The sequence below is a fragment of the Haliaeetus albicilla genome, chromosome 15, assembly GCF_947461875.1.
Source record: "Haliaeetus albicilla chromosome 15, bHalAlb1.1, whole genome shotgun sequence".
NCBI classification, from domain to species: Eukaryota; Metazoa; Chordata; class Aves; order Accipitriformes; family Accipitridae; genus Haliaeetus; species Haliaeetus albicilla.
This window is the reverse complement of record NC_091497.1, coordinates 34899719-34927389: the sequence shown is the minus strand read 5'-3', so window position 1 is coordinate 34927389 and position 27671 is coordinate 34899719. Positions and strand designations below refer to the sequence as shown.

Genomic DNA, 27671 nt, shown 5'->3' with positions numbered 1-27671 from the left:
GAAGGCAGTTAATAAATCTCAGAAGGTTGCTCAGCAACTCTCGGGATGGTTACCTTCTTTTATACTGAGCTGCAGGATGCATCAGTTTTGACTAAATGTGTCCTTGGAAGAAACATTCTTTGTCTGGAGAGCAGACTGAGGTGAACTCTGGAAATGACAGGATTGCTGAGAGCTGAAAAAACCCCTATTTCACTGTTGGAAAGCTTTTCTGTGTTTCCCTTTTCTCACAACTGCAGGCTCCCAGGATCTCTTTAGGAGTCAAATGTCTCCAGTTTCCTGTATGCTCGTGCAATAAGCAAACACTATTTTTACAGTGAGTTTGAGTCATGATGAACCAGTATGCATGCTGCACAAAACAACCTGAGAAAATCCATCTGCATTTGAAAGCAGGATTTTAACTGCATATTTCAATCCAGGTGTTAAATGTTTCAGATAAAAATACTTGGAAACACAAAGAGGTTTACTCTGTAATTGCCATTTCTCTTAGATGTTTCTGGAAGCATCTGTTTGTATGGAAGCGATTGTGTAAAATTAGTAGCAGAGTTTGCTGTGTTGATACTTTCATCCCTGACTGTTGCTTTAGTTCTGACATTTCCACCTGAATTCTTCCCCGCTACTTGCTGTAGGCTGCCGGTGTTAGGAATAGGGAATTACTATCAGGTATTCCAGCAGAAAAAAGTAACAGCAAATATGTTTTCATCTTTATTTCTTATTTCTCCGCTCAGTTTCTATAAAGCCATCAGTATGGCTCTATCCAGGCCAGCTCCACTTATTTTCGTGGTCACTTGGAAGTATGTTTTGTCCACTGATAGAATCTGATACCTCTCTGCTTGTGGCTCTTGCCTGAGAGTTGACTGTAAGTTCATGTGAGATATTAGACCTCAATGGGGCAGTGCTGTAATAGTTCCTAGCCCTGAAGAGCAAATAATTAACAGGATTTTTGTAGAAAAATAAGTTGGCTAAACAGGAGGTCACATACATTACAGTTTGGACCTCTGACAACTGGGAACAGCAAAGCCTCTGCCCCGTGCGCCTGTAGTGTCCTCATCAGAGGTTTCCCTCCTCGCTTCTCGCCTGCTGTGGCAGAGGGAGTCAGCCAGAGAGCTGGCAGATCTTCATCCCTCTCCAGATCGGGAAGAAAAACCCGCCTAAGGGCAGGCGGTGCTGTCGTGAGGCTGAATGACTGGACCCTCCTGTCCCTTCTCTCCACGGTGAGTAGGGTGATGCCGAGGTCGGCGGCGTGTGAGCAGTGCCCCGGGTTGTTTGCTCACGGGACGGCAGTAGTCTTGTCTTGGCAGGACGTGGCAGAGCCCACAGGGGCGAGTAGCGGAGGATGTGCAAGAAGGGCCTTCGCGCCGGCCTGGCTGGGCCGCGTCCGAGCCCCCACGGCCATAGGGTCACCCCAGAGTCTACGCTCTCTGCAAGGCTGGGATCACAGGAGGGCCCTGGCACCCTCCTGCCTTTTCCTGCACAGTAACTGCATCCAATCCACAGGAAGAGAGGGAAAAAAAGGAGTAAAAGAACCAAATGGATGATGTAGTAAGCAGAAACCCTTCTTCCCAGGCAGAGTTTTGCCTGGAACACCAGGAAAGCAGAGAGGGCTTTGCTCAGGACTCTGTGCTGGAGGAGCCCAGGTTCTGTGCTGAGGAGTGCTGCTATCAAGCTTTCTTAAGGATTTGGGAATTGCTGGTAACTCCTCTCTCTCTGTAGAGAGGTGGTTTCTGCCAGGATAAGGTAGACAGAAACAACTGTTAAGAGAAACTGAATTTGGGCTTGCCTTTACCTATCTGGCCTGTCCTAACAAAGGCAGTATGTTTGTATTTTAGACGTGGCATCTGTAATGCAAATACAAGATGCTGTTTTGTCTTTTATTCTTGAAATAAAGGTGATGGTGGTGTATATAAATGAAATGGGGTGAAATAACCTTTTATTCAGAGGCCAAGCAGTTTGTCTTGAGATTAAACACTGGCCATAAAACCAGAAATACAGGCTTAAATCAAGGTTACATTCCTTTTCTTTTGTTTGGTCATTTTTCTTTTTTTGCATGCTTTACAAATATGACATGCTTTATGTTATTTACGTAGTGTCAGGTGTCTTATCAAAGTGAATTCTCTCTCTCTGGCTGTCAAACACGACCACATTATGATTTGAAACAAGTGCAGGCAAGGAACTAATAGTAATTTAAATGGTCTGGATTCTACAGTCAGGGACAGTTTAGAGGATCTATATTATATATGAATGTCACTTAATACACAGGCTTACATTCCTGATCTGTATAGGGGAAAAAAATGATTGCAGATTTGGCAAAGCATCTTAGGATCTGCTAGTAGTTTGCCTTCTACAGGGTAAAAAGCAGGTTACTTTGAAAAAAAAAACCAAAACGAAAAAACACCCCCAGTCTTCCCATTTACTTAAATCACAGTTCAAAGACTTACCACTTTATTTATTCAAAACAAGTGGGAAAGATATTTTTAAAAACCCACAAATACTGAGGAATGTAAAAAACAAAACTGGAATGAAGAACTTTAGTCTTATTTCTAAATGTGGATAGCAAATGTAGCTGACAAAAGCTATGATCTTTAGCAATGACCGATACTGCTCATAGGTATAGGTCTGTCTGTCTCCTCAAATAAGCCTTTAAAAATAGTTACTTTTGTAATATTCTCAAGTTATAGTTGAAGTACTGCAGTTACGACTGATAAAATGTAGGTCCTTTTTCTCTGTATGGAATTCAAAAAGGCTTTTGCTCAAACTTTACAAGCCAAAACCAGCTCTGAGCAAGAGCAAAGCATGAACAACGCCAGAAAATTAGGTTGGAAATACAGAAGTGAAAATACTGGTTTTGTTGTGGCACTGCCCAACAAGTTCTGCCAGCCTTCTTCACCTGCTAGGTGAATGAACGTCACTGGAAATCTGGACTCGAATTAATTCATGCAGATTACAATTGTTCTTTGCACTTAAACCCTGACCCAAAAGGTGTGCCTTTTCCTATGTTAATATTAATATGATCAGCCTGGTAGTTTCCAGGCACTCGAAAACAGGTTCCCGTAGTATAAATACACAGATAACAGAAATGATCATAATGAAATCAACACTGCTAAAAGCAGACAAAGTACCAAGTCCACACAATTTTGCAATCATATTAGAAGCCATGGAACGAAAAAAATTAGTACGCGTTTTGGGCCCTGTTACAAAAGAGATACTCCGCTGAGTTTTGCTGGTTTACAGCAAACAAATCTTTTTTAAATATTTAGAGAAGATTGAGTCTGCTTCCTGAAAAACTGAAGCCAAAGTCTGAGCTCATTTGATTCGAAATGAGGCCATCAACTCTTAAGCAATTTTATTCATGGCAGGTAGGAATTCAGTTCCTTGTATGTACAGTTTCCTTTTTCTTATAGTGTAAGAAATAACATTACTTATGATCATGCTTCTTCATCTGTTGAAAGAAATATGTATACCATTCACACTATAGAAACGCTTGTGTACCTGATGGCTGCCAATTTTCTTAGGACTGTAGCCAAAGAGTTATCTTTCTGATTTCATGCTCAAAACTGGGAGCAAATGTAGGTAAAGAGAGAGTTTTGTTGGCTCTTCAATGCTAAAAAGGTATGGCCCTTTTTTTTATTTTCTGTAATAAGTATGTCAGTTAGTCTGGAGAACTCAAGGACATTGTTATGTACTGTCAATCTGACCAAGCTTCCACTGAACTTTCAGCTGCAACTAATTGACTTCATGGGGGAAATGCGAGGCTTGTATTGCTTAGTAGGACTGAAAAATGACTGCTGAGCAAGCGCAGGGATTTGTTTGAAGAAAAAGTGCATACCTTTACTACTTCTCTTTTGGCTTAAAGAGGACACTGACAGAGGAGAACTAGTTGTCTCACACGAGGACTGGGTTTTTCACAGGTTTCCCCCAAGCAATGTTGTTAACAACTTGTTGGTAACCGGGAGTTACCAGCACCGTTGTTTGTGATGTTACTAGGAGCTTTGCAATACTTTGCTTTTTTCCTTTTTTTTTTTTTTTTCTTAAAGCTTCAGGTCCTGCAGTTGCACTGTATGTGTAAAAACCAAAGTCAATCTAACTCTGTTATGATGGGGAAAAAAATTCAAAAATTTTAGCTGACTGCATCCTGAAGACAAATTAAAAAGAACTCAAAATACTGTCAAATGTGAAATTGCTTGGGTTTTAACCCCATATCATTGTTTGTATGCCTCAGGATGGATTGTATTTCAGTGTTCTAAAATGATGTCTGAGGAGGAGAGTAGGAAAACAATTAACATTCAAAGGCAGACTGGATTTCTAGAGTGATGTATTAATAATAATACATCCCTCTTTGCATTGACATGATGTGCACGTATCTGAACCTGTTCCTCTTGTCTGTCTGTCAGATTAAGGCAATATGACCCCCTTACCTCCAGGCTCCCAGTTTTTTCCTTGAACCCAAGCGTCTCATCTTTCAAGCCATTGTTAAGACTATTTTAAGATGCTTTCTTTGGGCAACAGCCAGAGGGATTAGATACAGGCCAGAACATAAAAAGCCAGGGGTGAATGCACCCAGGAAACATAATTTACCTGAAAATACATAGTTCTTGTATGTTTATCATATTCTCCGATAGTAGCAGATAATGTAAAGGGGAAAACTCATGTTTTACCAGCTCTTGAGGCTTTAAGACAAAGGGATTTAATTTTCTTAGGACGTTCTGCATTTTCTGACATCAGCTCTAAAGGGGCAATTAATTGAGCCAGAACGGGGAAGATAATTTGGAAGCCAGCAGCAGTCTGTCAGAGTTCAGCAGCAGCAGCAGGCGATCGCAGCAGTTAACTCCAAGCAGCTGCCTCGCTCCCCTGGCAGGCATTGCCACCCTTCAGGTGCCGACATCGGATCCCTTCCTGATCTCCCTAAGAGTTGTGGAGTGGTTGGGATGGGGCAGGACCTCTGAGTTTTCAGTCTGGTGCATTAAGGTAAATGGAAATTGTTCGGTTTTACGAGATGCTCGGTTGTTTCTGCTTTGTGAATGGTACCTCTTCTCCAAGAGCTGCTCGTAACTCAGTCAGCTACATACGTGTCATTTGCCATTGTCATATAGCTCTGCTTGAGCCTGCAGCTAAACTAGGTATTGTAAATGAGCTAGACTAGTTGAAATATGTATTGTGCCCCTTTCATCTGAAGAACTATAGCAAACTTTTTTCCAGCCAAATAATTCTTTTTAATGTGGGTGAATATCTTGTAAACTGAATGTGTTTAAAGCACAACCTCATGTGTTTCTTCTCTACCTCCAAATCAGTATTCAGGACTCTGCCGAAGGCAAAGGACTATGGGGCACTAAGTAAGAACTTGTCTCTGCTGCTTTCAGAAACAAACAAATTTTTACCTTAAGAGTTGCTCAGAAGTTGGGGAAAAAAAGGGTGACTGAAGGGAATCAGAGAGAAGATGCTTACTAAACATCTCTTTATTCTGCCAGCCTAAGTTGAGCTTTGCTGGTGAACCTGAAATGAAGAAGAAAAAAAACAACTTGTTTTTACAGTATGTTTCATCACATGATAATTTCATGAATGTTAGTTACTTGTAGAAACATGCTAGGTAGAGTTTGGGATATTTTTAATAGTAAAGATACTGTCAGAGATGAGTGGATCAAGTATATATACTTTAGAGCTGGCCAGAAACTGGAATTTCTGTTCCCTAAGACAATCCAGAATTTGAAATTTCCATTATTTGGAATTAGGATGCAGAGCTGAATTTCTGAATATCTTTGATTTGAGATCAGAGAATTGTTTTGTTTTAGAAAGACAAAAAATAGTTTTCAACTTTATATATACTTAGTATTTAAATACATTGTACTGAAATGTTTTCACGTAAGTCAGATTGTGTGATTTTCAACTGCTGGTTTCAAAACCAGTTAGAATCAGTAATTCCTGAAAATATTTCACCTTTAACACAGTTTTCTTTTTTAGAAAAGTGTTCTAGCTGAAGCCAGGTGTGTTTTTAATTGGTTTCATTGGTAAATACAGAACAAACACAGATGCTTCACTTTTAGTAGTAATACTCATTAGAAGTGCCATTTCTCAAAATGTTTCAAAATAACCCTTTTTTTTAAGTTTAATATTATCACCGATCTTGTATATTAAGACAATGATACAAAATAGTGCTACATCAGTATTTTGAGTTTTGCTTCATTGGCAGGAGACCTTGTTTTTGCAAAGATGGTTCTTAACTCTGAGGTGGAGTCAAGAACTTGGATGGTGTGAGTGGAGCGGAAGATTCATCTTTGTGGGAAGTTACGGCAGGAAGGCAAGCCAGGATGCTAATACCCTGCGTGGTGGCTTTCTGGACCACTGTCTTTGTGGCAGGGGTGTGAGGGATGTACCTCTGCTTTTGGAAGTAGAAAGAATCTGAATTTGTCCTGCCAGACAGGCAGAGTATCTATCATCTATTCCCTCAGGTTTTTGTGACTTGATAGAGGTCTGCTGCGGTTTTGACCCTGTGTGCTAACTTTTGCATAGGAGTAATTTTGGTGACTTTTTCCAACAAGTCCAAGAGATTCTGATTAAACATAGGACAATTATTTTAAGGCTTGCCTGTGCGGTGAGGTCACTGCATAGCCAGGGAGGGTGTGAATCAATGACACATCAACTATATTATATAAATTCCTTGCATGGCCATTCTTTAGGTGTCCCTGTTCAGGGGTGTCTTCAGAAGTGGACTGCGCTACTGTGGGCTTAGGGAACTAGAGATTCCACTCACCAAGTTAGCACAGTGCTGTGAATTTGCTGCAGGCAATCCCAGAGAAATCTATTCAGGCTTGGCTCAAGGCACTTCTAGTGGTGGTACCTGTCATGTGTATGGCTGTCTAATTAGATGTTCCTGTAGTTGCCTGGAGGATTTAAGGGGAACTGAGTTCGCCAAAAGGAATATGTTTGGGGTTTTTTTCCTTTACTTTTTGGCACTAATTGCTGGTTTAATTTTGTTTGTTTGTTTGTTTTTTAGTAAAGCGTGCTGATGGTAAAGAGGCACATTTTAAAAAGTATAAATGTTGTACGCACTCTTCCCCCCCCCCCCCCCCCCCTTGAAACAAAGAATGAATATTCTGGTGCCCTAAATTAGTGAAAGACCTTCAGTCTAGGAACCTTATCTGATGGTATAATCATAGGCACGTTTTCAATGTTAGAAGGGACCTCATTTTATCCAAGAAATCCCTGGTAATTTCATAGGAGAAAGAAATGGAATAGCATTGCCCTTTGTAGGAGCTGTGATTATGCACATGGCCACAAGGAGCTAATGCCTGGCTGGCTGAGTTAATTATGCGCTGGCTTGCTGCACACAGGTCATGTTTGACTAGCTTGTGAAAGGCAGCCTTGGCGGAGCTTGCTGCAACGCCGTGCGCAAAGATTAGCAGCGCTGAACGCAGTTCGGTAAGCACAAGGGATGCCAGTTGGTGGGAAGCATTTAAACTGGCAGGAAGAGCAGGTAGCCGAGTGCAGCGAGCAGTGTACACAAGGATCACAGGTTACATCTGGGATTTCGTGATGAATGCCTAATGAGCACATTGATTAGACGGGCAGAACTCTTCAAGCTGTTGTAAATGTAGCTGAAAGAAGTGTGGCTGATAAGACGCCGAATAACCGCTCGTGTAAAGCTTTCCTTTAGCGTTGCAATATTTAAAGCCCAGAAAGATAATGGAGAGAAAACTGGACAATAAAATGAAAAGGGAACTGTCCTGCTTAGCTACTTTAAACAACAAAAACATAACCCTGGTGTCTATTCGTAAGCGGCAGGCAGCTCAGGATGTGCCTGAACTACTGATTATTGGTGAAAAGTCCAAGACAGGATCTCCGGTAAAAGCAAGCAGTAACTCGCAGAAAGAAGAGAAACTTTTGCAGAGTTATTCCGTGGGAATGCCAGAAGTCGATACAGTTGAAAGACAGGTCAGTGAGCCGGTGTGTGTGTGTTGAGAGGGATGAGGTGCTTCTGATCTGGATAATTTAAAACAAAGCATGTTGGACACGGGTTGTATATTAAAGGAGGTTAAACCTTCTTTATCTAAATTGTCTCAAGCCCCAGCATGGATGCCTGCCCCATAACAAGCAGTACACAAATGCAAAGTCCTCTGGAGATCCTCTGAAAGTAATCTTTGAAAGCAGATGTTAATGATGAGTTATGCTATAGTAACTGATGAGCATTTTTTCAGCCCCACCTCTAATAATACAGAGTGGTGTTCTTAGTAAGGAAACATTATAATATTTCTCCTTTTGAACTGCAATTGCTTGAGTTTGACAGCAGCTCATACCAGGTTATTCTCTGGAATAATAGAAATTGCAGAAACAAAAGGTCCTAATTGTAGGTAAGTAGTTTATTTATAACTACTAAGTGGATGCTAGTGAAAGTTCTTGATAATACTTCTGTGGCAACTTTTTTTTTTTTATTCAGTGTTGTATATAACTATGGTATTTTTGGAGATTAACTCTTGCAGAGAAGAGGCTTAGAAAGACCAATGCTGATAAAAACATGATAAGGTTTATTATTTTAAAAAGAAGTTTTGCTATCTAAAAGGTATGTAAATTACAGTAGTGTAGCTTGGATCACTGAATATTGTGAATATTTAAGGAAAAGAAACTCTCAGGACAAATTTTGTGTCCTTTGAAACTGCGTATGCTTAGAATGGCTTAAATAATTAGTGTCAGACTGGAATGAAATAACAGCCAGGACAGACCAAGTATACCTGAAGGCTTTTTCTGCCTCAAGTTACTTCTTATATTATAAATGTTTGCTAGAAAACAATCATGACATCCATGACTTTGTTCTACTAAAGGATCTCTTTTCTGTATTTAGTTCACTGGGATATATGTGTTGCTTGTACCCGAGCCATGAAGAACATTACAAAGTGTTTTGCTTTGTTTTAATTCTAAATTTGAAACAATCCATTTACAACAAGGCTTTCTCCTTTCCCACTAAACCAAGCGTGGTTTATATAGCTCCCTTTAATTTAAAAGTACCTGTTAAGGTCTCTAAAGTTTGTTAACTATGGTGTAGGTATCGTTTCAGAAAGACTAGCTGCAACTGCCTAAATCTTTCCCCATTGTCTGTATTGTTAGAGAAACCTGTTCCCAGATGGGGAATAGCAGTCCCTTGGCAGAAGCATTAGGGCAACTAACAGTATTTTGGAAACAAAAGCACCATAAAGGCTGCTTTAAAGTAATATTTTCATTGAATCTTGATATCCAGGTGGTGAGGGTGGTTTTCTCCTTGTTTAAGACTCAGGAACTACTTGAAAAAGAACAAGTTGTGTTACAAGTAGTTAGTGAAAATAGTAGCTACTGACATTTGTTAATCGTCACTAAGCTTGGGGGAAGGAAGAACAGCCAGTTAAGATCTAATACATTTAAACAATATGGGCTAACAAGATGGATGGACAAGTTGCACTGAAGTTTGTTAAGGAGGACGAGGGTTGCACTTCCACCTACTCAAAAGCGCTGCTGTTACAGGCACAAAATTGAAGACTCGGAACCTTTGATGTTCCTGAGGCTGCTCTGTCCTTGTTTCGTTGTTCGCTGGCTGCCTATAACAAACAGGGAAGGCATCTGAAGTATTTAATTAATAGTATGTGGCTTTTCAGTTGTGTGTTACTGCCTGCCTGAGCCCAAAGCCGTGAATCAGCGGGTTGTGAAAGAATGAGGCAGTAAAAGGTAAAACAGCGACACAGATAAGGTAATTCACCGTCGGTTGTGTGCTCGAAGGCGAGAGGGCGATAGCTGGTGTCAGCCTGTGGACATACGGCGAGAAAAGCAGCCCAAAACCTTCGGAGACACTGGGCGAGGTGTTCCGTGAGGTCCGGAGCAGGCGGGCGTAGGCAGAGGGGAAGGTGCTGAACGGGACGGGCCCTGTCTCCTCGCCGGCCGACTGCCTGACGTGGCGGTGAGGAGTCCGGCGCTTGGAGGGCAGGAGAAGGAGGTTGGGAGGGCAGTGCCGGCGCTGGGGGGAGAGCCCTGCTGCGGCACCCGCGAGGAGCAGCAGCCGTGCGGGATCTCGGGGCGGGTGATGCTCGGGGAGCTGCGGGATGCAGCCGGCACGGCCTCAGCCTTGTGCCGCGGAGGCTGAGAGCTTCACACCGGCGTTTCGGGGCTGGCTGCACCTCTTGGGAAGGGGAGGTCCGGGGGGAGAGGGATGGCTTTCCCGGTGACAAGCCACCCCACGAGGTGACCGTGGAGAACAGGGGTGGAGGGAGCAGGGGGACCCAGCCAGGGGCGGCGAAGCTGAGGAGGGCACAAACCTTGTCGAATTTACGGCCGTGGGGTTGCATCTGTTGCCGGGATGCCGGTCACCCACCACGTGTGTGTACGGGAGGGTCTCGCCCAGTGCTGTGGTTTCTTGTTCTTTGGGTTGTTTTTTTCCCCAGTTCAGTTGATTTTCTTACACTTATTCTGTATCCCCTCACTGCTGTGTTAAACCCTTGAGCTTTGCACTTCTGAATGGGAGTACCCAAAAGAAATAGCCCATTTGAGGGGACAGGGGGGCATCCTGATGCCAGGCCTCTAAGGGGGGCCCTTGATGGAGCGGTTTTACCCCACCAGTCACACAGGCCGTGGACAACAACCATCTTTCCCGCTGGACCTGCCGGATGCCATAACGCCAGGAGCTGCGTGTCAAGCCAGGGCTCGAGGCTTGATGCTCCCAATCCAGCAGCGTCTCCCTGCCCTGCTCCACCTCCATGCTTTCCCCAAAAGTGAGTCCAGCCCGGGGCGTATTCCTTTCGGATGATGTCCTTCCTGCTGGCTGGAGGCGGTCAGGACAGGGAGCAGGAGCCTCTGCCTCTCCCTGCCGCTCCCAAGCCTTGCTTTGCCCCAGGGCAGGCATGAGTGCTCCGACTCCGGTCTAGGGCAGCGAGGGTTACTCTTTATGCTGGGGCGTTTGCTCTGAAATCCTCATATTGGGAGCTGGGATTCAGGTGCCACGCTCATGCGCATCAGCAGTTTCGTCTTGGGTCCGGTTTAGAGCTGTCAGATGGGAATGTTTTCCATTCAGCTCTGGTGCTTCCTTTAAAGTTCTCTCCAGCTACTGCTTCTGTGTCAATAAGTCCCCTTTTAATTTTCTTCTTTTTTTCTCTCTATTGTTTAAATGCGCTTCAGAACACTGCTTTCTGTAGGGATTCTTCGCTTTCAGACTAGAGCTTCGCTCTGCTGTGCATTTTGAATTGAAACTTTTATGTGCAGAACAGGGGAGGGAAAGAATTGTGGTAATTGACTCGGTATACCCCTCCCCTTAAAGGTAAGCAGGTTTCCTTTGGTGTGAGAGACGAAACAGTCGGTAACTGTGGCCAGTTCTTTCACACTCCCGTATGGATGTGGAGTCAGTTGCATTTTCATTATTTCGTTAGGATTTCTCTGTAGGCAGAAGCAAGCAGGAGGGGCAACACCTGGGAATCCTAGGCACCTTTTTTGTTATTTTTGGAGGTGATTGCTTCTCTGATCCTCTTGCAGATGGTGTCTCTGAATTACTATACAGCCTCATAGATGCCATTTTACATGTGGGTGTTAGCTGGTATCAGGAAACCCTCTTTTGAGGCATAGCATGTGCCTGAGGAAAACTATGGGCACATTTCTGCATGCCTCGTCTTTGTGTCCTTATGTGAACCTGCTGTTTTCCTCTGATCTAGCGTAGAAACACTCCTTCTTGCAATTACACGCAGAGATGTGTTTGTGCCTCTTCTTTTTTTTGAAGCTATTAAACAATACTAAAGGCTTTGTAAATACTGTATTTGAACCTGTGCGCATTTCTGGTTTTTGGGGGGAGATTCTTCAATGATTTGGCATTTGTGGGGTGGTTTTGTTGTTGTTTTTTTTTAAAGGGAAATAAACATTTTATTTCTTTTGTATCCATGTCCCCTCTCTAATTTTCTCCTTGTCATTTAAAAATTTGTGTGCAAGGATTTTTCTCCTACAGAACATAAACATCTGGTTTTGTCAAGTAACAAACAAAATATTTTTGCCAATTCTTCTGAACGTTGGGATAGCTTTTTATCCAAAATATAAAGCGGCGGCCAAGTTTTGATGTTTCTGTGGCTTACAATGCATTGAAATAGTAGAATCAGTCCTTGCTTTTATGTTTTTTCAAAAGACTGGAGGATGAGAAATACCGTTTAATCTTTTTATACATTTAATTTGAATTGCTTTTATATCGCTGGGTACCTAGGGAAGCTGAGACAGTTGGTGGACGCGAGGGTGGAGGGAATGCAGTGGAGGACATAAGGCCTATGATGGTTCCTGGTTTTCATCTGCAAGGGGCTGCCAGAAACGTGGTGAAGGGGAGCAGGAGAGCAGAGGACGTTTGTCTCGCCCATCTCTCACGCTCTGTTTCACCAAAGGATGCAGAAGGCAAATGCCTTTGTCGTACGAGCCAAAGTAAAGGCACAGGGTGAGCTCCTGTAACTCGCACACAGATTTTGCTTCAGCGGGTGTTTGTGATAAGAAGAGCTGGCCACTGCAAGCAAAGTGTCCTCGGAGGGCTGGGGACTGGAGATAGGGAAGAAGAGACGAGTGACAATATTCCAGTAGACATTACAATAAATGCAAATCTGAGTTTAAGCAGCATTTGAAATGCGGTGGGTGAGAGACTTTTCATTTTCAGATGGGCTTCTTTTCCATATACAAGGCCATATTATTATTTTAAACTGTGGGAAGGCACAAATAGGAGGAAATAAGCATGTGGTCATCTTTGTGTGTACTTAAACAGGGAACCACCTTTGCAGGGAGGTCCGATTAACTATGGGGTTTTTTTTGAAAGGAGGGGCTGGCTGTGCATTTCCATGTATGTTGGGGATTTCAGTGACTTCTGGGAAGGAAAGTGCAAGGAGAGGGACATGTGCCCCAGGTGCTGCCAGGCCTGTGGGAAGGAGAGGTGAAAGGGGATGCTGGGGCTAAGATAGTCCGTGACTCTTCTTCCCCAGCGTCCCCAGCACGTAGCCTTGAGGCCAAGTGGAGAGGCGGGGACACACGGGGAGAGCTTGTGGTCGGGATAGCAAGGAGCTGCACCGTAACGCTGAAGAGTCGAAGTTGCTCATTCCTCCTCCTGTTCTAATAAATACAGTATGGAGAAGGCTGAAAGCAAATTTCTTGTGTTAAATTTTTGCCGGTTTGGTCGTGACCCCAGACCTCATTATTCCCAAGTTGTCTAAGCATGAAACAAAATCAAGTTAATGAATTTTGAATACTGCATCAGATGAACTGGATGCAGTCTAGTGTTAATAAGCAGCCTAAATGCTTCTCATCCGCGCTGCGGTACAAAGGAGGGAGTTTTCTTCTTGGTGGTAGGAACAAGATTTGCAGTACTGAGCCTGATCTGGTGACCCTTCCCTGCAGTAATACCCAGCACTAGGTGCTTTACTGAATGGTGGAAAGCCCGCAGCTTCGCAGGTGAGAGAATAGATTTGTCATAGTAGCTTGCATCTAGATCTTTAGTAGTTAAAGCAGCCTTAAGTCACAGACATGAATTTTGATGTGCTTTCCATGAAAGCTGACAATGTGGGGCTTGTCCCTCCCCTTCTCAATCTTTCCTCATCACTTGGCACCAGCAATTTCCTTTGATGACAGAGTCTGTGATCTGATTACCTGTTCTGAGAAGCATTGCTTTTATTTCATTTTCAATTGAATAGAGTGCACTAAGCTCTAGAGTCCCAATACTGTGGAGCCTGTGATCTGGCTGACAGTCCACTTCTGGCTGATCTACGTCAATACTGGCCATTATATCCTGAAAACTGGTGTTGCATCAAACCAGTGAGTTCTTGCAGCTCAATATATGGTCTGTCTTAGGTAGGTGAAACTAAACCATAGTGGAAGTGTCTGCATATAGGCCTGTGTCTTTTAAAATCCTTGTCAGATATAGATTTTAACTTAAAGATCTGTATATACGCAGGCAGCCCAGGCCCATGTGTGCACGCATACAGATCTACAGACATCGTGCAACTGGTCCTCTCTGTGCCAACTGGTTTCAGGCTCTTGGGAAGTTCTTGATTCTGTTTTCTGTGGGTGGTTTGGTTTGGTTTGGTTTGAACTCCTGCTGAGCAGTAGCAGGTTGCACTAACAGAGACGGCTTCTGACGCCTGTGGAGAGGCATTCAGCACGCTGTCTGCTGGGACCCTTTGTGCAGGTGACAGTGTGCTCCGAAGAGCAGGGCTCGGGCTGCATGGTCAAAGTGCACCGTGGCTGCAGAGAGCTCACGTTTTAAATAATTGGATTGGGGTGGGAATATTGAGACAATTTTACTTTTATATCCCTAGTAAATATTTTTTAAATTGCTGCTCAAAAGAAGTGTCAGAGGCCTGATTCATCATCGTGGGCATAGCTCACTGGTAATATATTCAAAGTATAAGTTAATGTTGTGAAGCATTTTGGCAGTATAGACTGACTTGAGAGCACTTCTACTATGTGCTTGAGAGCACAAGCAGAACATGGCTGCTTTTACAGTGCTAAAGGTACTTCTGTTTTATTTTTACTTCTCTTCTTGCTCTTTAGGCTTTGTCCAACGCTGATTCTCCTCCTGGCTGTGAGCTGGAGCCTACAATGAAACACAATTTTGCTTTTGACAACATGGGCTATGAGGAGGGCTTTGAAACAGTGCCCTCTCCATCTTCCCAAGAACATACCATGGCAGTCAGCATTGTGGGAATGACTTGCCAATCTTGTGTGCAGTCGATAGAAGGCCGAATTTCCAAGGTGAAGGGCATTGTGAGTATTAAAGTCTCCCTTGAACAGAACAATGCTGTAATAAAGTATCTGCAGTCAGAAATAAGTCCTGAACAGATTTGCCAAGAAATTCAGGATATGGGTTTTGATGCCAACATAGCAGAAGAGAGACTGACACCAGGGACTGTAAGTTTGCCGTGCTTGAGAGAAGCAGTAGTTAAACTTCGGGTAGAAGGCATGACATGCCAGTCCTGTGTCACCAACATTGAAGGAAAGATTAGGAAACTGCATGGTGTGGCGAAAATCAAGGTATCACTTGATAACCAGGAAGCAATTATTGCTTACTATCCTTACATCATTCAGCCTGATGACCTCAAGAGCCATATCAGTAACCTGGGGTATGACTGCACCATTAAAAGTAAATCAGCCCCTTTGAAGCTTGGTGTGCTTGATCTCGGGCGCCTGCAGCACACAAACCCCAGGGAGACACCAGCAAGTCTTGAGAGTGATGGGGTGGATCCACCGGTCGCCAAGATGAGTGGCACAGCTACAGTGACTGTTCGGATAGAAGGCATGCACTGCAAGTCCTGTGTCAGAAACATTGAAGGAAATATATCAGATCTTCCCGGCATACAAAGTATTAAAGTGTCTTTGGAGCATAAACGTGCTGTTGTACAGTATAGCCCAAATTTAATTACCGTGTCAGCTCTGCAGCAAGCTATTGAATCCCTTCCACCTGGAAACTTTAAAGTACGTCCCATAAATGGTTCAGAAGTTAATAAGGGAGCATCTCCATCACCTGCATTGCTATGCGATCTCTTCAGAGAGCCGCTGCAAGACATGACATGCACGGCTGTTATTAGGATTGATGGCATGACCTGCAATTCCTGTGTACAGTCCATAGAAGGGACCATATCACAGAGACAAGGAGTGCAACAAATAGCAGTTTCTCTAGCTGACAGAACTGGGAACATACATTATGATCCAGCTGTCACTAATGGAGAAGAGTTAAGAGCTGCTATAGAAGACATGGGATTTGATGCTTCTGTGCTGAAAGGTAACTTTTTTTATTCTGTGGGTAGTGTGACAAGCTGGGCCATGTGACATCTGCGTTGAGACTCTCTTCTGGAGAGAAACTCTTAAAACATCACATTGGCCTTATCTTTTCTACTAGGGACTAGCCTGATCTGATCTCACTTAGCAAGGGTGAGAGATTTCAGCCATGAAGCACCTTCTTTCAGCCCTTAATAACTGCACTAGCGAGCGGAAGAGTTGAGTTACTTTATGAAGCCAAAAGATTTGGAAGTTGGTACAAAGTCCTTCAAATAGCTCATCCTCTTACCCACCGAAGTAGGTTTCCTACTCTGTCTACAGGCTGCTGTGACTAGATCTATCAAATGAAATGTTTTCATTTACATTCCAAAATACTAGAAAAAAAAACCAATTTAATGAAATATCTTTCATTTAAAACCATTTTTTACCTAGATAAAAACTCTCTTTAGTGTCCTAATCCTTTGACCTTTATTTCTTGAGTATTTTTACTAGCCCTACTTTACTAAGCTTTACTTTCAGCAAGGTAAGTGCCAAAATGCAGGTACTCTTTGGTGGGAGCAGGTGCTTTTACATAGCTGCAGAACAGTTCATACATTTTGTACGTGCTCAATGTTTAAGAGTTGCTATGGTGCACAATCTCCTCTCTAGCGAATTTCAAATGTGGCAATATTTATCTGCTTCAACTGAACAGATTTGCTTTGAGATACTGATATAGCTTACCTGGAATGAATTAGTTTGATTGCAATAGACCACATCCTATTCATTTTTCTCATGGGTCCAATCCCTCTGAATCTGTGGTACTACTGCAAATGAGGAGGAGCCTGTATGTGGTGTTTAATTATGATTGTTTGGTTTATAATTTGTTGGTGGGAGACCGCCCGACCCATCTATGGAAGAGGAGGGGAGCCCCTGTGTTTAATGTGTTCAGAAGCAACTCTTGCTCCTTTACACAAACCTCTGCCCAAGGGAGGCAGTTTATGAACGCAGCTGGAGCTGTTGGGTGCCTGTTCAGTATCTGGTAAAGAATAAAAAGGATTGCAACAAGCCTGTATGTGTGGAGGTCTTCTGGGTGCTGCAAATCCTTCTACTACTCGTTTTGCAGTACTTGCAGTGTAAATATTGTGCCATAAAGAGAAATCTGTTGAGAAACTTGTCCTTTTCCTTGTTTGAGATGAAGTGCTATGAGCCCTGCATAGATGACAAGGACAGAATGGATGTGAGGCTGGACTGCATTCTCTGTGCTGGATAAGGACCCTCTAGATACTAATATATCTTTATTGAGTGGAGGTAGCTGTCAGGTCTAGGCATTGAAATCAGAGGGAATCATTTGCCATCTGAAGGTGGAAAACCAGTTCTGTAGACTTAAATAGTCATGCAAGTGGTACTGGTGAGTGTATATTGTTATACACATAGTAACAATCTATATTACTTACATGAAGAGACCAAGATTACCATGTCACCTTTCAAACAATTAAGAGACTTTGCATGATTGGTAAGGGTGACCTGCTTGTAGTTTTATGTCATCCGATCGCGCTGTGAACAGTGTTTGTTCAGTTTGTTGTGCATTTATTCAAGATACCGCCGCTGGAGAACGTAGGCACCAGCCTGACGCCAGCAATGCTGCCAGGCAGCCTCGAGCTGCAGAGCCTCCTCGCCAAGGCTGTGCCTCGGATGCTCTTCCAGACAGTCCTCACCTTGATGGGCCAAACCAGGCCAGCGGAGCGACAGCTGAGAAGTGTTTTTTACAAATCACGGGCATGACCTGTGCATCGTGTGTGTCTACCATTGAAAGAAATTTGCAGAAAGAAGACGGTAATAAATTTCAGATTCCTATAATGAGTTTGTAAGGGACTATGGGATGGAAAAGGTATTCTGTGCAATTAATGGAAGAGGCTGTGGTACAGCATCTGGAGGTTAAATAGACTTAATGCTCTTTCTTAGTGATAATGTAACTATATCACTGTTTAACTATCCTACTGCACTGGTGGACAAACCCAATGGACGTACTTGTAACACTAAGTTGTTGTAATGTGATAAAAATTTCAAATAAGGCTCAAGACAAGAACAGAGAAATGGTTCTCATTTAGTTTTCAGGGCCTTATTGCTTCACAGAGCAATCCATCTCTTCCAGAGCTGTTGAGAGCTCTGACACGTTTGCAATGTGAAACTTACCCTTCAGGGCACATTTGCACAAGCAGGTACAAACAAATGCGTGGCTCCAGTGCCTGGGTAATTATATTGGCTTAGGCACAGCAAAGCTTATTAGGTTAGAAGTCTGCAGACTGGAGCTGCCTTTCCTCTGGCGATATAGAAGATGAACAGATGAGCCTCAGCAATGTGATTTAATTTGTGTAGGCATGCCTTTGGAGGGTTTTGCTTATTGATTCCTGTGCCCCCAGTCTCCCAGTGATGGTCTCACTGCCTTGATTTAAAAATCCAAGAAACCATTAGCATTTCAGAACAATTTTTTTGACTGTGATTTTTTTATGTTTTGCTTTTCAATTCTAAATGTAGATTTTGGTGGGTTTTTTTTATTTAAAAAAAGAGGAAAAAACCACCAAGGGGAAAAGCAAGAAAAGAAAAAGGCCTAGCATTGTACTGTGAGGTTTGTTTAGGGCTTTCCAAACTTAGAGAGTCCAGGGTAGAGCTTGCAGCAATGAGTGCAAAGACTGATTCTGAACATCTTTTTTGTCTCATTAGATCATAGCAAAACTCACCTCCTTCCCTGTGTAACTCTTGCAGTTCCCGTCATTGCTAAAGGGAACCACAGTGTGGCTGGATCTCAGTAAAAACTTTGCTGTTGTGACTAGGGAACAACACTAGAAGGAGGCAGAGAGAAATCATTAGGTTTATAACATCTCTAAGTTGTTACAGCCCTCATTGACAATCACTTGTAATATTTTATTTTTCTTCCCCTCAAAGGAACTACATTATCTAATATTTTTAATTATTGCAACTGCAGGAATTATTTCAGTGTTGGTAGCACTGATGGCAGGTAAAGCAGAGATAAAATACAAGCCAGAATTCATACAGCCTCTTGAAATAGCACAGCTGATCCAGAATTTGGGTTTTGAAGCTACTGTCATAGAAGATCATGCAGAAACAGAAGGAAATGTGGAGCTTCTTGTAAGTCATATGTATTTGAAATTCCATGTTGGTTTTGGAAAGGTCAGGTCTGGAAGAATAATTTTCTTGCAAATGCTTTTGTTTAAGAAGTTGTGGCTTCAGCAGGTCAGTTCTGGCTGGTGACACTTTTTTTTCCTAATTGCTGAAAAGACAAAATCAATTTGGCTTAGGAGAACCTGTCCAAAGCGCTGAAATAAAGTGGTAGTTGGATGCACAGAATAGACTTTTCTTAGTAAGGAGAAATGAAACAGAAGTTTTCTGTGAAGGCACTTCAGTCAACTGTACAGACTCTGAGCAACTGAGAATGTGTCACCAAATATGTGTTGATAATGCCTGGGGCTTTGTATAGAGGTCTGAGAACTTTGGGTAAAATTAGTAAATTGTTTATACAAGGGACAGATTCTTCAAAAGTCTGGTTTTATTCTCTGACATATACCTACTACAACACAGATAACAACAGTCTGCAGTTGTGCTAATAGATCAGAAAGTGGGAACGTGCCTTATTGAAGCCACAGGAAAATTTAAGTAAGCAAGATGAAGTTACGCTTGCAGAGTTTGTCTTTGGCAACATTAATGTAGCTGCTGGTAGAACTGCATTAGCTATACTATTACAGTTAATACAATGTACAAGTGCTGCTATACAAATATATTGCTGTGACTATAACTGTTGGTTGCAGAATTTTATAATAAAAGTGGATAGTTATGTTCTCAGCTTTGTTTCATTTAAGACAGCTCTATAAAATCTTCATGCTGAGGCCTTGGGCCAGTACCAGCAGAGCTTGAATAGTCATTAGTACCTTTGTGACATTGGGAGGCCTTGTCTCAAATTCATCCACAAATATTGGGTGAATGTGGGGAATGGCTAACTATACCTAAATTTGTCTTTTCTTTAGATTACAGGGATGACTTGTGCTTCTTGTGTTCATAATATTGAATCCAAACTCATGAGAACAAATGGCATATTCTACGCCTCAGTAGCACTTGCTACGTGCAAAGCTCACATCCAGTTTGATCCTGAGATTACTGGACCTCGAGATATTATAAAAATAATTGAGGTAGGCTTTAGAAATTTTTTATGTATAAACAATTATAAGGTGAAGTTAAAAATGAAATAAAGCAGCTGATATTTGAGAGGTTTCACTGACTTTTGCAGATGACATAGTTATTGCTATATGTTTTTATGCTCTTGTGGTGAAGCTGCTGTGCTCCACAGTAGTGCATAATCTCCCAGGTTGTTACCCTAAAAACACACCCTAAAAACTACAACAAGAAACCTTTTTTATCTGTATCTGGTAAAAGTGTCATATATTCATTCCTTGCAGTTCTGTGTGTAGAATCATGTGTCTCTGATTTCCAGTCATTTCAGTGAAGTGTTGATACTTCAGAAAAAAATACTACTTTCTCTTGCCAGTGAAAGAGGCTGTAAAAGTTTTGCAACAGCTCATACCACAAGTATTACACATCTCTGTATACGCTGGCTTTTATTCTCACATCTATTCAGAGAAGAACTTTTTAAATCAAAAGAGCTTGTGATACAGCCACTAAAGGAAAAAAAATCCTAGTTTACCGGTAACCACACAGATCATAAAATCTGCTGTTATCATGGCCCAGGTGTGGACAAAACTTTTTCCTTCTCTGCCCCACCAGAAGGGAAGAGAACCTACTGTATGAGGCACACACAGTGAGTAGTCAGGAGGACAGCTATTCGTGTTCTAGAGTATTTACTCAGAAAAAAGCTCCTAGACTGCAGAATTGATGTGGCAGCAGTGATTAACATGTTATCTAGTAGACTGTTCAGGCTGGCAGAGTAGTTCTGTAAAGAGTATCTTGCCACAGGAGCATCTCATGATGCAGATATGAAGTTTATATGTATTGTGCTTGCAAGTGTGCTTTGGGTTTTTTGTGGGTTTTGTGTGGGGTGTGGTTATGCTGCAGTGACTCACTGAAGTGTCAGTCAAAACTGGCTTTTTGCTTGTATTTGTTTCTGGGATGCTTTGCCCTGCAGTTTTTTGTTTTAGAGGTTTAAATTGATTCTAGCCACTTTGATTTTCAACTTCAGGTGTATCTACTCAGCTGTAGTGTTAAGGAGATGCTCTCAAGGTTGACTAGCCCGATGGCTTGTACATTTCTACCTTCCTTTGTGGTATTTCCCATCTCTCATACTTATTCCGGTGGAGATGAAAGGGCATAAATTTCCCTTGAGGAGGAGGGCAGCAGAACTCCAGCTGTCAGCGGGAGCTTCCTGTGCCTAAGAAACCTTGGACACTTACTGCATCTGTACACTCTGTCCAAGTATAGGTAGAAGAAATCCTTTGCAATTCACATTTTGAGTACTTTCTGAAACATCATCTCATGTTGGCAGGACCTAAAAATAAATAAGAAGTTGGCATTTATTAAATATGGAACAGTGTCCTTTTCTGACATTTCTTCTAAAAATAGTGTCATTTAAATATGTTATGAGTAATATGGTTAGATTAATCAAAACTAACTCATCTTTCCTCCCCTTTCAATAAAAAGGAAATTGGCTTTCATGCTTCCGTGGCTAGAAGAGTTCCAAATGCACATAACCTGGATCATAAAAAAGAAATACAGCAGTAAGTATTTGTCTTTCTCTCTCACTAATGAACATGTATAGATCATCTCTTGTAACTCACCTCCCCCCGCTCCTTCCCACTTACTTTAGCTTATCCTTGTGTAAAGCATATTTAATTTTACGGTTTGCCATTTTGTTCAAGTACTTTTATTACTTTCATTAGTTTCAGTTTTTAACTGATAGAAGTCTATACTGTTAAACATGTAGGAGACACTGAAACTGTCCTGAAGTGTTGGATCTTTCCCAAATATCCCCAAGCTGTGTGTTAGTACAGCTGTGTGTTAGTACAGTACTAATACTCCAAGCTCTGTGCTGTGTGTTAGTACAGTACTAATACTCCAAGCTCTGCACTGTGAGCACACTGTTTGGCCTGGGTACTGCGGGGTGTACGACAACCAGGGATTTACAGCTTGTACTTTTCAGGTGGAGGAAATCTTTCTTGTGCAGCCTACTGTTTGGTATCCCTGTCTTAATCCTAATGATTTATATGCTGATACCTGACGGTGAGCACCACGGGTCTATGGTGCTGGAACAGAATCTCATTCCTGGATTATCTATTTTAAATCTTCTCTTCTTTGTCCTGTGCAGTTTTGTTCAGGTATGTCCACAGTACTTCCTAGGGGTTTGCTTTCTGTTCATCCCCCATTTATGTAATCTGATGTGATAAAGACAGGAGACTGGAAAGGTTTAGTGGATTAGCCCTGCCCTCTTGTCTGTACCACCTACGCAGAATGAAGTGGCACTTTTCTGGAAGCTATCCATTCTGTAATTGCTTACAGCACTTACTCCTGCCCAAGTTGTGTCAGATCGTTTTCCAAGTGGGGAAGGTAGTGTTAAAATGAAGAAATATCTGATCAGCTGCAAACTAATTGGGTAGCTATAGGGAAATCCCTTCAACTTCTGTGCCTTGTTTACTTTGCATTGCTGCAGAAAAGGAGGATATTTAGCTGGCAGAGTTGTTTTGAGAACAAGGAAGGGCAAGTAAGAGGATGAAAATGGAGTCAGCCTCCTAGTAGACCACTCCACTGAAGTTATATCAATATAAAATTTGCATAGGGCAGCAATGCCTTCCCTTATCTACTACGTGTTTATAATTCTGCTACAGGCACTATTATGTACTCTCCGCTTTCACTGCTGTGGTCTTAATACAAGTCTGTCCATGCTTACACCAACAGTTTCTTGGTGGATGGTATTTTTACGTACAAGCTTACAAATCACTGAAGCACAAGACAGCCAATATGGATGTGCTCATCGTACTGGCCACGACAATTGCTTATGTGTATTCGTGTGTGATCCTGATGGTAGCGATAATTGAACAGGCAGAGAAAAGCCCTGTCACTTTCTTTGACACTCCTCCAATGCTGTTTGTGTTCATTGCCCTTGGGAGATGGCTGGAACACATAGCAAAGGTAACTCATCTTCACACTAATTATTGTGTATTTATGATGAGTAGAATAAAACTATTCAGAGGAATTTTGAATCAGATGTTTCTGATGTAGCCTTATATAAGGTCATTCAGAGTTCATTGTGTTAAGTAGACACCAGCATTTATATATCTCAATATATCTTAAACATTTATCTTTGTTTCTTAGAGTAAGACCTCAGAAGCTCTTGCTAAACTTATATCTCTTCAAGCCACAGAAGCCACTGTAGTGACTCTTGGACCTGACCACTCTATCGTCAGGTATGTATTTATGAACCAAAGCCCCTTCAGCCTGCCTGGGTGCACAGACTAGGCTTGATGCAGTTGATGTGGAAGCATTATTATTCTTTTGAAGCGGATGGTGTAAATAATCCGTCTGTTCTACTTGTGTCTTTTGCAGGGAGGAGCAGGTAGCTGTTGAACTGGTTCAGAGAGGTGATATTGTAAAGGTAGTTCCTGGTGGAAAGTTCCCAGTGGATGGAAAGGTCATTGAAGGCAGTTCTATGGCAGATGAGTCTCTCATTACTGGTAACTTCCCTTACATTTATGCAAAGAAGCGAAATCTTCTAGAACACTTTCTTATAAGAAAAGAGAGCGGACTCAGCCCAAAAGCTGTCTGTCTGAATAACCTCCCACCTTAATGGATGCTGTGCCTAGCCTTCATGAGCTTGAATCCAAATCCCCTGTCTTCACACACCCTAAAAAGCTGAAGAATTTCTACTCGGTTTGGTCACTTTTACTAATGTACTGATGGGATGGGTAGAGTCTAAACACTATTGCCATTATTCCAGAGATCCGGTGGGAGTTTCCCCTGGAATGTATTTGTAGAGATGGTACCTTCTCAGAAATAACTTCTAAAGGGTGATGGGGAAATATTGCTGAGATGTTGGGGTGTGTATGCATGGGCACTGAACAGGGCTTCTGACAGGGATCTCCCAGTGAGCAAGAACAGGGAAAGGAGGCTTCACAACTTGATGCTTGTTAAGGATCATGGGACTTTTTCACAGCTTCTGAAACTTTCATTTCATTTTGTAACTATAATAAGGATTTAATGTATCGTGCAATTCTTATAAATAAGGTAAAGGATATAAAAACTTTATATTGGCACTGGCTTACTTGTTTTAGTTATCTATTTACTTTGCTTGGGCAACAGGGACACCCTTAGTTTAAGAGAACCAGTCATGATCACTAACCTTAAAAACAGAGAAAATAAAGATTTTGTAGAGCTAGTATTCTTGGGGAGGCAGTGTGAGAACAGGAGCTTCGCTGCAGAGACAGCTTTTCTAATCTTTGAAAACTGAGTGTGGCAGAAATAAAGACAGATTGCTCAAACTCCCATGGCTATGCAAAGTGTTAATTTGAGAAATTCCTAGAAGTTCCTTTTACAACCAATTTGCTACTGGCCCTTTTGAGGGATGACATACTGGAGAGTTAGGACCAAGGAAACAGCATTTGCTTTGAAACTAAACCTAGAAAAAGGTTTACAGAAGTATGACACCACTTATACAATTCTTCTCTAGACAGAGATATACAATATGTGATTTCTGGTTATTATTGCTTAGCATACTGATTTTGCTAGCATGAAACGAGCTGTGTGCTAATCGGCTATGTTCACTGTTATTAGGGGTATTGGCTCATTTATTCTTACCTTTTCTTTCTAGGGGAAGCTATGCCAGTCACTAAAAAGCCCGGGAGCACAGTGATTGCTGGTTCTATAAATGCACACGGCTCAGTTCTTGTTAATGCAACTCATGTTGGTAATGATACCACTCTGGCACAAATCGTGAAATTGGTGGAAGAAGCTCAAATGTCAAAGGTAAAAATAATAGAAGGCAAAACCTCATTCACAGATTTTTATTAAATAAGAAAAGGATTCTATATTTTGATATATTTACTTGTTCAGCAAACTGTGTTTTTCCAGACTTCAAAAAAGAATCAGATAAAGACTATTAGATATTTTCATGAATTCTGCATATTTATGTGTTTTGACCATAAACATGCAAATACCTATTTTTCTTTTTTATAGGCACCCATCCAGCAACTGGCAGATAAGTTTAGTGGATATTTTGTTCCATTTATCATCAGCATTTCAACAGTCACATTGATAGCATGGATCACAATTGGTTTTATAAATTTTGATGTTATTCAAAAATATTTTCCTGTAAGTAATTTCATTAGGAGCTGGATTTTGGTGTTAGGATATCTTCTAGAGTAATTAACATAACCTTCTGTGTGTACGGTTTGATGTTGCAACTTGGCAATTACTTTTGTACAATGTGGTGTTTTCTACACAGAGCAGATAATTACACTAATTAAAATCTATCTGCAGGTATAAATATACCTTTGCATTTATCCCTTAGTTCTGCATGGGATTCCTACAAACTGAAATTATTGGCAGTCTTTCTGGACTAAGCATGATCTATAGCTGCATTGCAAGGAGCTAAGCCATTCCTATCATGCCTGAAATATTTTTGGACATCCTTGTTCCTGATGGCAGATAGTGATTTTGGCTTTAGAAAGAAGATAGCTTCTGTTACGTTTAGGATGTGTATTTGCTATGCTCAGCAACTGTGCATATCTGTGTACCTGGAAATAGGGTTCTCCTTTGCTAAGCTATAAAGGAAATACATTGTCAACCAGAAGCCTGAGAGCAGAGTCAAGCATATGTGTGCTTAGGCAGCAAAAAGTCCAGAAAATACTGCCATAAACAATTCATAACATTGACCTTTCTCTACCATTACAGTAACAATAATAGATTGTTTTCCTGTACTGGAGGTTTCCAGGTAAATGTGGTTTTTGAAATGGCTATGATTGATTGTACATCTATGTTATCTTCTATCAGCAATCATACATCTTTTTTTTCCCCTCTCTTCCCTTTTCTTGCAGAATCAGAACAAACACGTTTCAAAAGCTGAACTAATACTGAGGTTTGCATTTCAAACCTCAATCACTGTGCTGAGCATTGCATGCCCCTGTTCTTTAGGCTTGGCTACCCCCACAGCTGTGATGGTGGGCACAGGAGTTGCTGCGCAGAATGGTATTCTCATCAAAGGCGGAAAACCCCTGGAAATGGCACACAAGGTTAATAGTTCATTCTGTACTTTTGTAGCTTACCCAGCTGTTGCTACATGAAATATAATTTCCCAGGAAATCCTGCTGGTCCAAAGAAAGACCGCAGAATGTTGTTTGGGTATTTTTCTGTTGGTTGCTGCTCATTAAGGTGAAGAAGACAGACCTGACCATCTTTCTTCAAAGCAGTCACAGCAAAGTGTTGAGAGCCAGCAGTTCCTGCAACCTCATACCAGTGAAGCTGCTAATCTTCTGCATGACCTCAGAGGTTTCTGACTTCTGCTCTCTCTTTAGCTCTTCTGCAAAAGAGCCCAATAATCCAGTGTTTTCCTTCTTTCCTCAGAGGGCTGTTGTGAAATGTATATTGTTCATGATCAGTAGTTTAAAATGTAGGTTGTAAAAGAAAAAATGGAATGATTTGAAGTTGGTTTAGTGTATAGAAAATAGATGGAAGGGAGGCAGAAAAAGCCCTTCTAAGACAGAAAACTGATGAAAAAAGGAGAAGATTGAAGGAGGAGAAGGTTTGACAAGTCCGCAGCCAGTGAAAAGAATATGAGTTTAAAATGTTCTATGGTAGACTGGATTAGACATACGCAGAACATTTTAAGTGAAAAGGATGGTAAGAATAAGTTAATCAGACTGATAATTCTTCTTCTTACTGGACATTACAAAGCATAGACCAGAATTTTTTCCAAGGGTCTGCAAAAAACCAGAAAATTACTGCTAATTAGTGTCAGGACTTTTTACCTGTTGAATCTAAGCAAGGCTAAGGTCAGGGCTTGGAAAATTAAGTGACTGGTTGGATTCTGCAAGGTTGGTGGGTTGGAATAGCTGGGAATGGAAATAGTGCCTACTTCGTTGAGTTTTTTGGTTCTTGTGTTTCTCTGTGCTGTGTTTATTTTCAGGATTAGAATTTACTTTAGCTTTGGGTTTCAGTATAAATGGGGCTGTGGTTTTTGGTTCATTCCTGATTCCTCAAGACCCGCTGGGCTGGCTGACAAGTCATTGCTGAATTTGGTGAATAGCATGAGGTTGGTTTTGGTTAGGTTGTTACTTCTGGAACTTGTTGCAGCTTCTTGCACTCTTCCCACCTGCTCTATCACCAAATAACTTCCGGAGTCCTCTTTCCTCAGTGCTGTTGTTAATTGTTTAGAACAGCATTCGTAAAAGCCCTCCTTGCATCATATACCTTGTGGTAAAAGTGATTAAGGTGCCACTGTGTGAATCCTGCATGTGAATACATATACACACACGCAAAGGACTGTACAAGTCCTGCAGTGACTCAGTTGCCTGCGATCCTGATATAGGTACAGGATGATGTTGTAGCTTCAGTGAAAACACTGTATAGGGAACGAATAAAAAAGCATAAGGAGACCTACTGTACAGATAGTTCAAGGTACATACAGGAATCCCTACTTTTGTAGGTTTATTCTGTCTTGGTGTGGATATAGTCAACTAGTTATTAAGGTCTTGCCTGTATTTTATGTGCCCTATGCTTGCAGGGCTTAGGCAGTAACTGTGGTTTATTTTTTGCAGATCAAGACTGTGATGTTTGATAAAACTGGGACCATCACCTGTGGAGTTCCAAAAGTCATGAGGGTGCTTTTGCTGGGAGACACAGCTGTGCTCTCCCTGAAGAAGGTACTGGCGGTGGTTGGCACTGCAGAGGCCAGCAGCGAGCATCCTTTAGGAGTGGCAGTTACTAAATATTGCAAAGAGGTACTTAGCCTTCCT

The 27671-nt window shown here is 41.8% G+C and overlaps 1 protein-coding gene across 5 annotated transcripts in view; it reads left to right on the top strand.

The window, feature by feature from the left end:
- The window catches only part of ATP7B (ATPase copper transporting beta), a 45706-nt gene that overhangs the window by 5945 nt on the left and 12090 nt on the right, over positions 1–27671 (top strand). For 3 of the 5 annotated variants that reach the window (XM_069802762.1, XM_069802765.1, XM_069802766.1), the window contains exons 3-16: positions 987–1211; positions 14503–15730; positions 17302–17538; positions 18689–18852; positions 19746–19907; positions 21370–21446; positions 21869–22043; positions 22621–22854; positions 23038–23129; positions 23269–23396; positions 24530–24684; positions 24895–25029; positions 25755–25949; positions 27474–27656. In XM_069802762.1, the coding sequence (XP_069658863.1) occupies positions 987–1211; positions 14503–15730; positions 17302–17538; positions 18689–18852; positions 19746–19907; positions 21370–21446; positions 21869–22043; positions 22621–22854; positions 23038–23129; positions 23269–23396; positions 24530–24684; positions 24895–25029; positions 25755–25949; positions 27474–27656 (3390 nt within the window). Of the gene's footprint in view, positions 1–986; positions 1212–7449; positions 7924–14502; positions 15731–17301; positions 17539–18688; positions 18853–19745; positions 19908–21369; positions 21447–21868; positions 22044–22620; positions 22855–23037; positions 23130–23268; positions 23397–24529; positions 24685–24894; positions 25030–25754; positions 25950–27473; positions 27657–27671 lie in introns of those variants that run through there. The other 2 variants (XM_069802763.1, XM_069802764.1) reach the window with 2 other exon arrangements.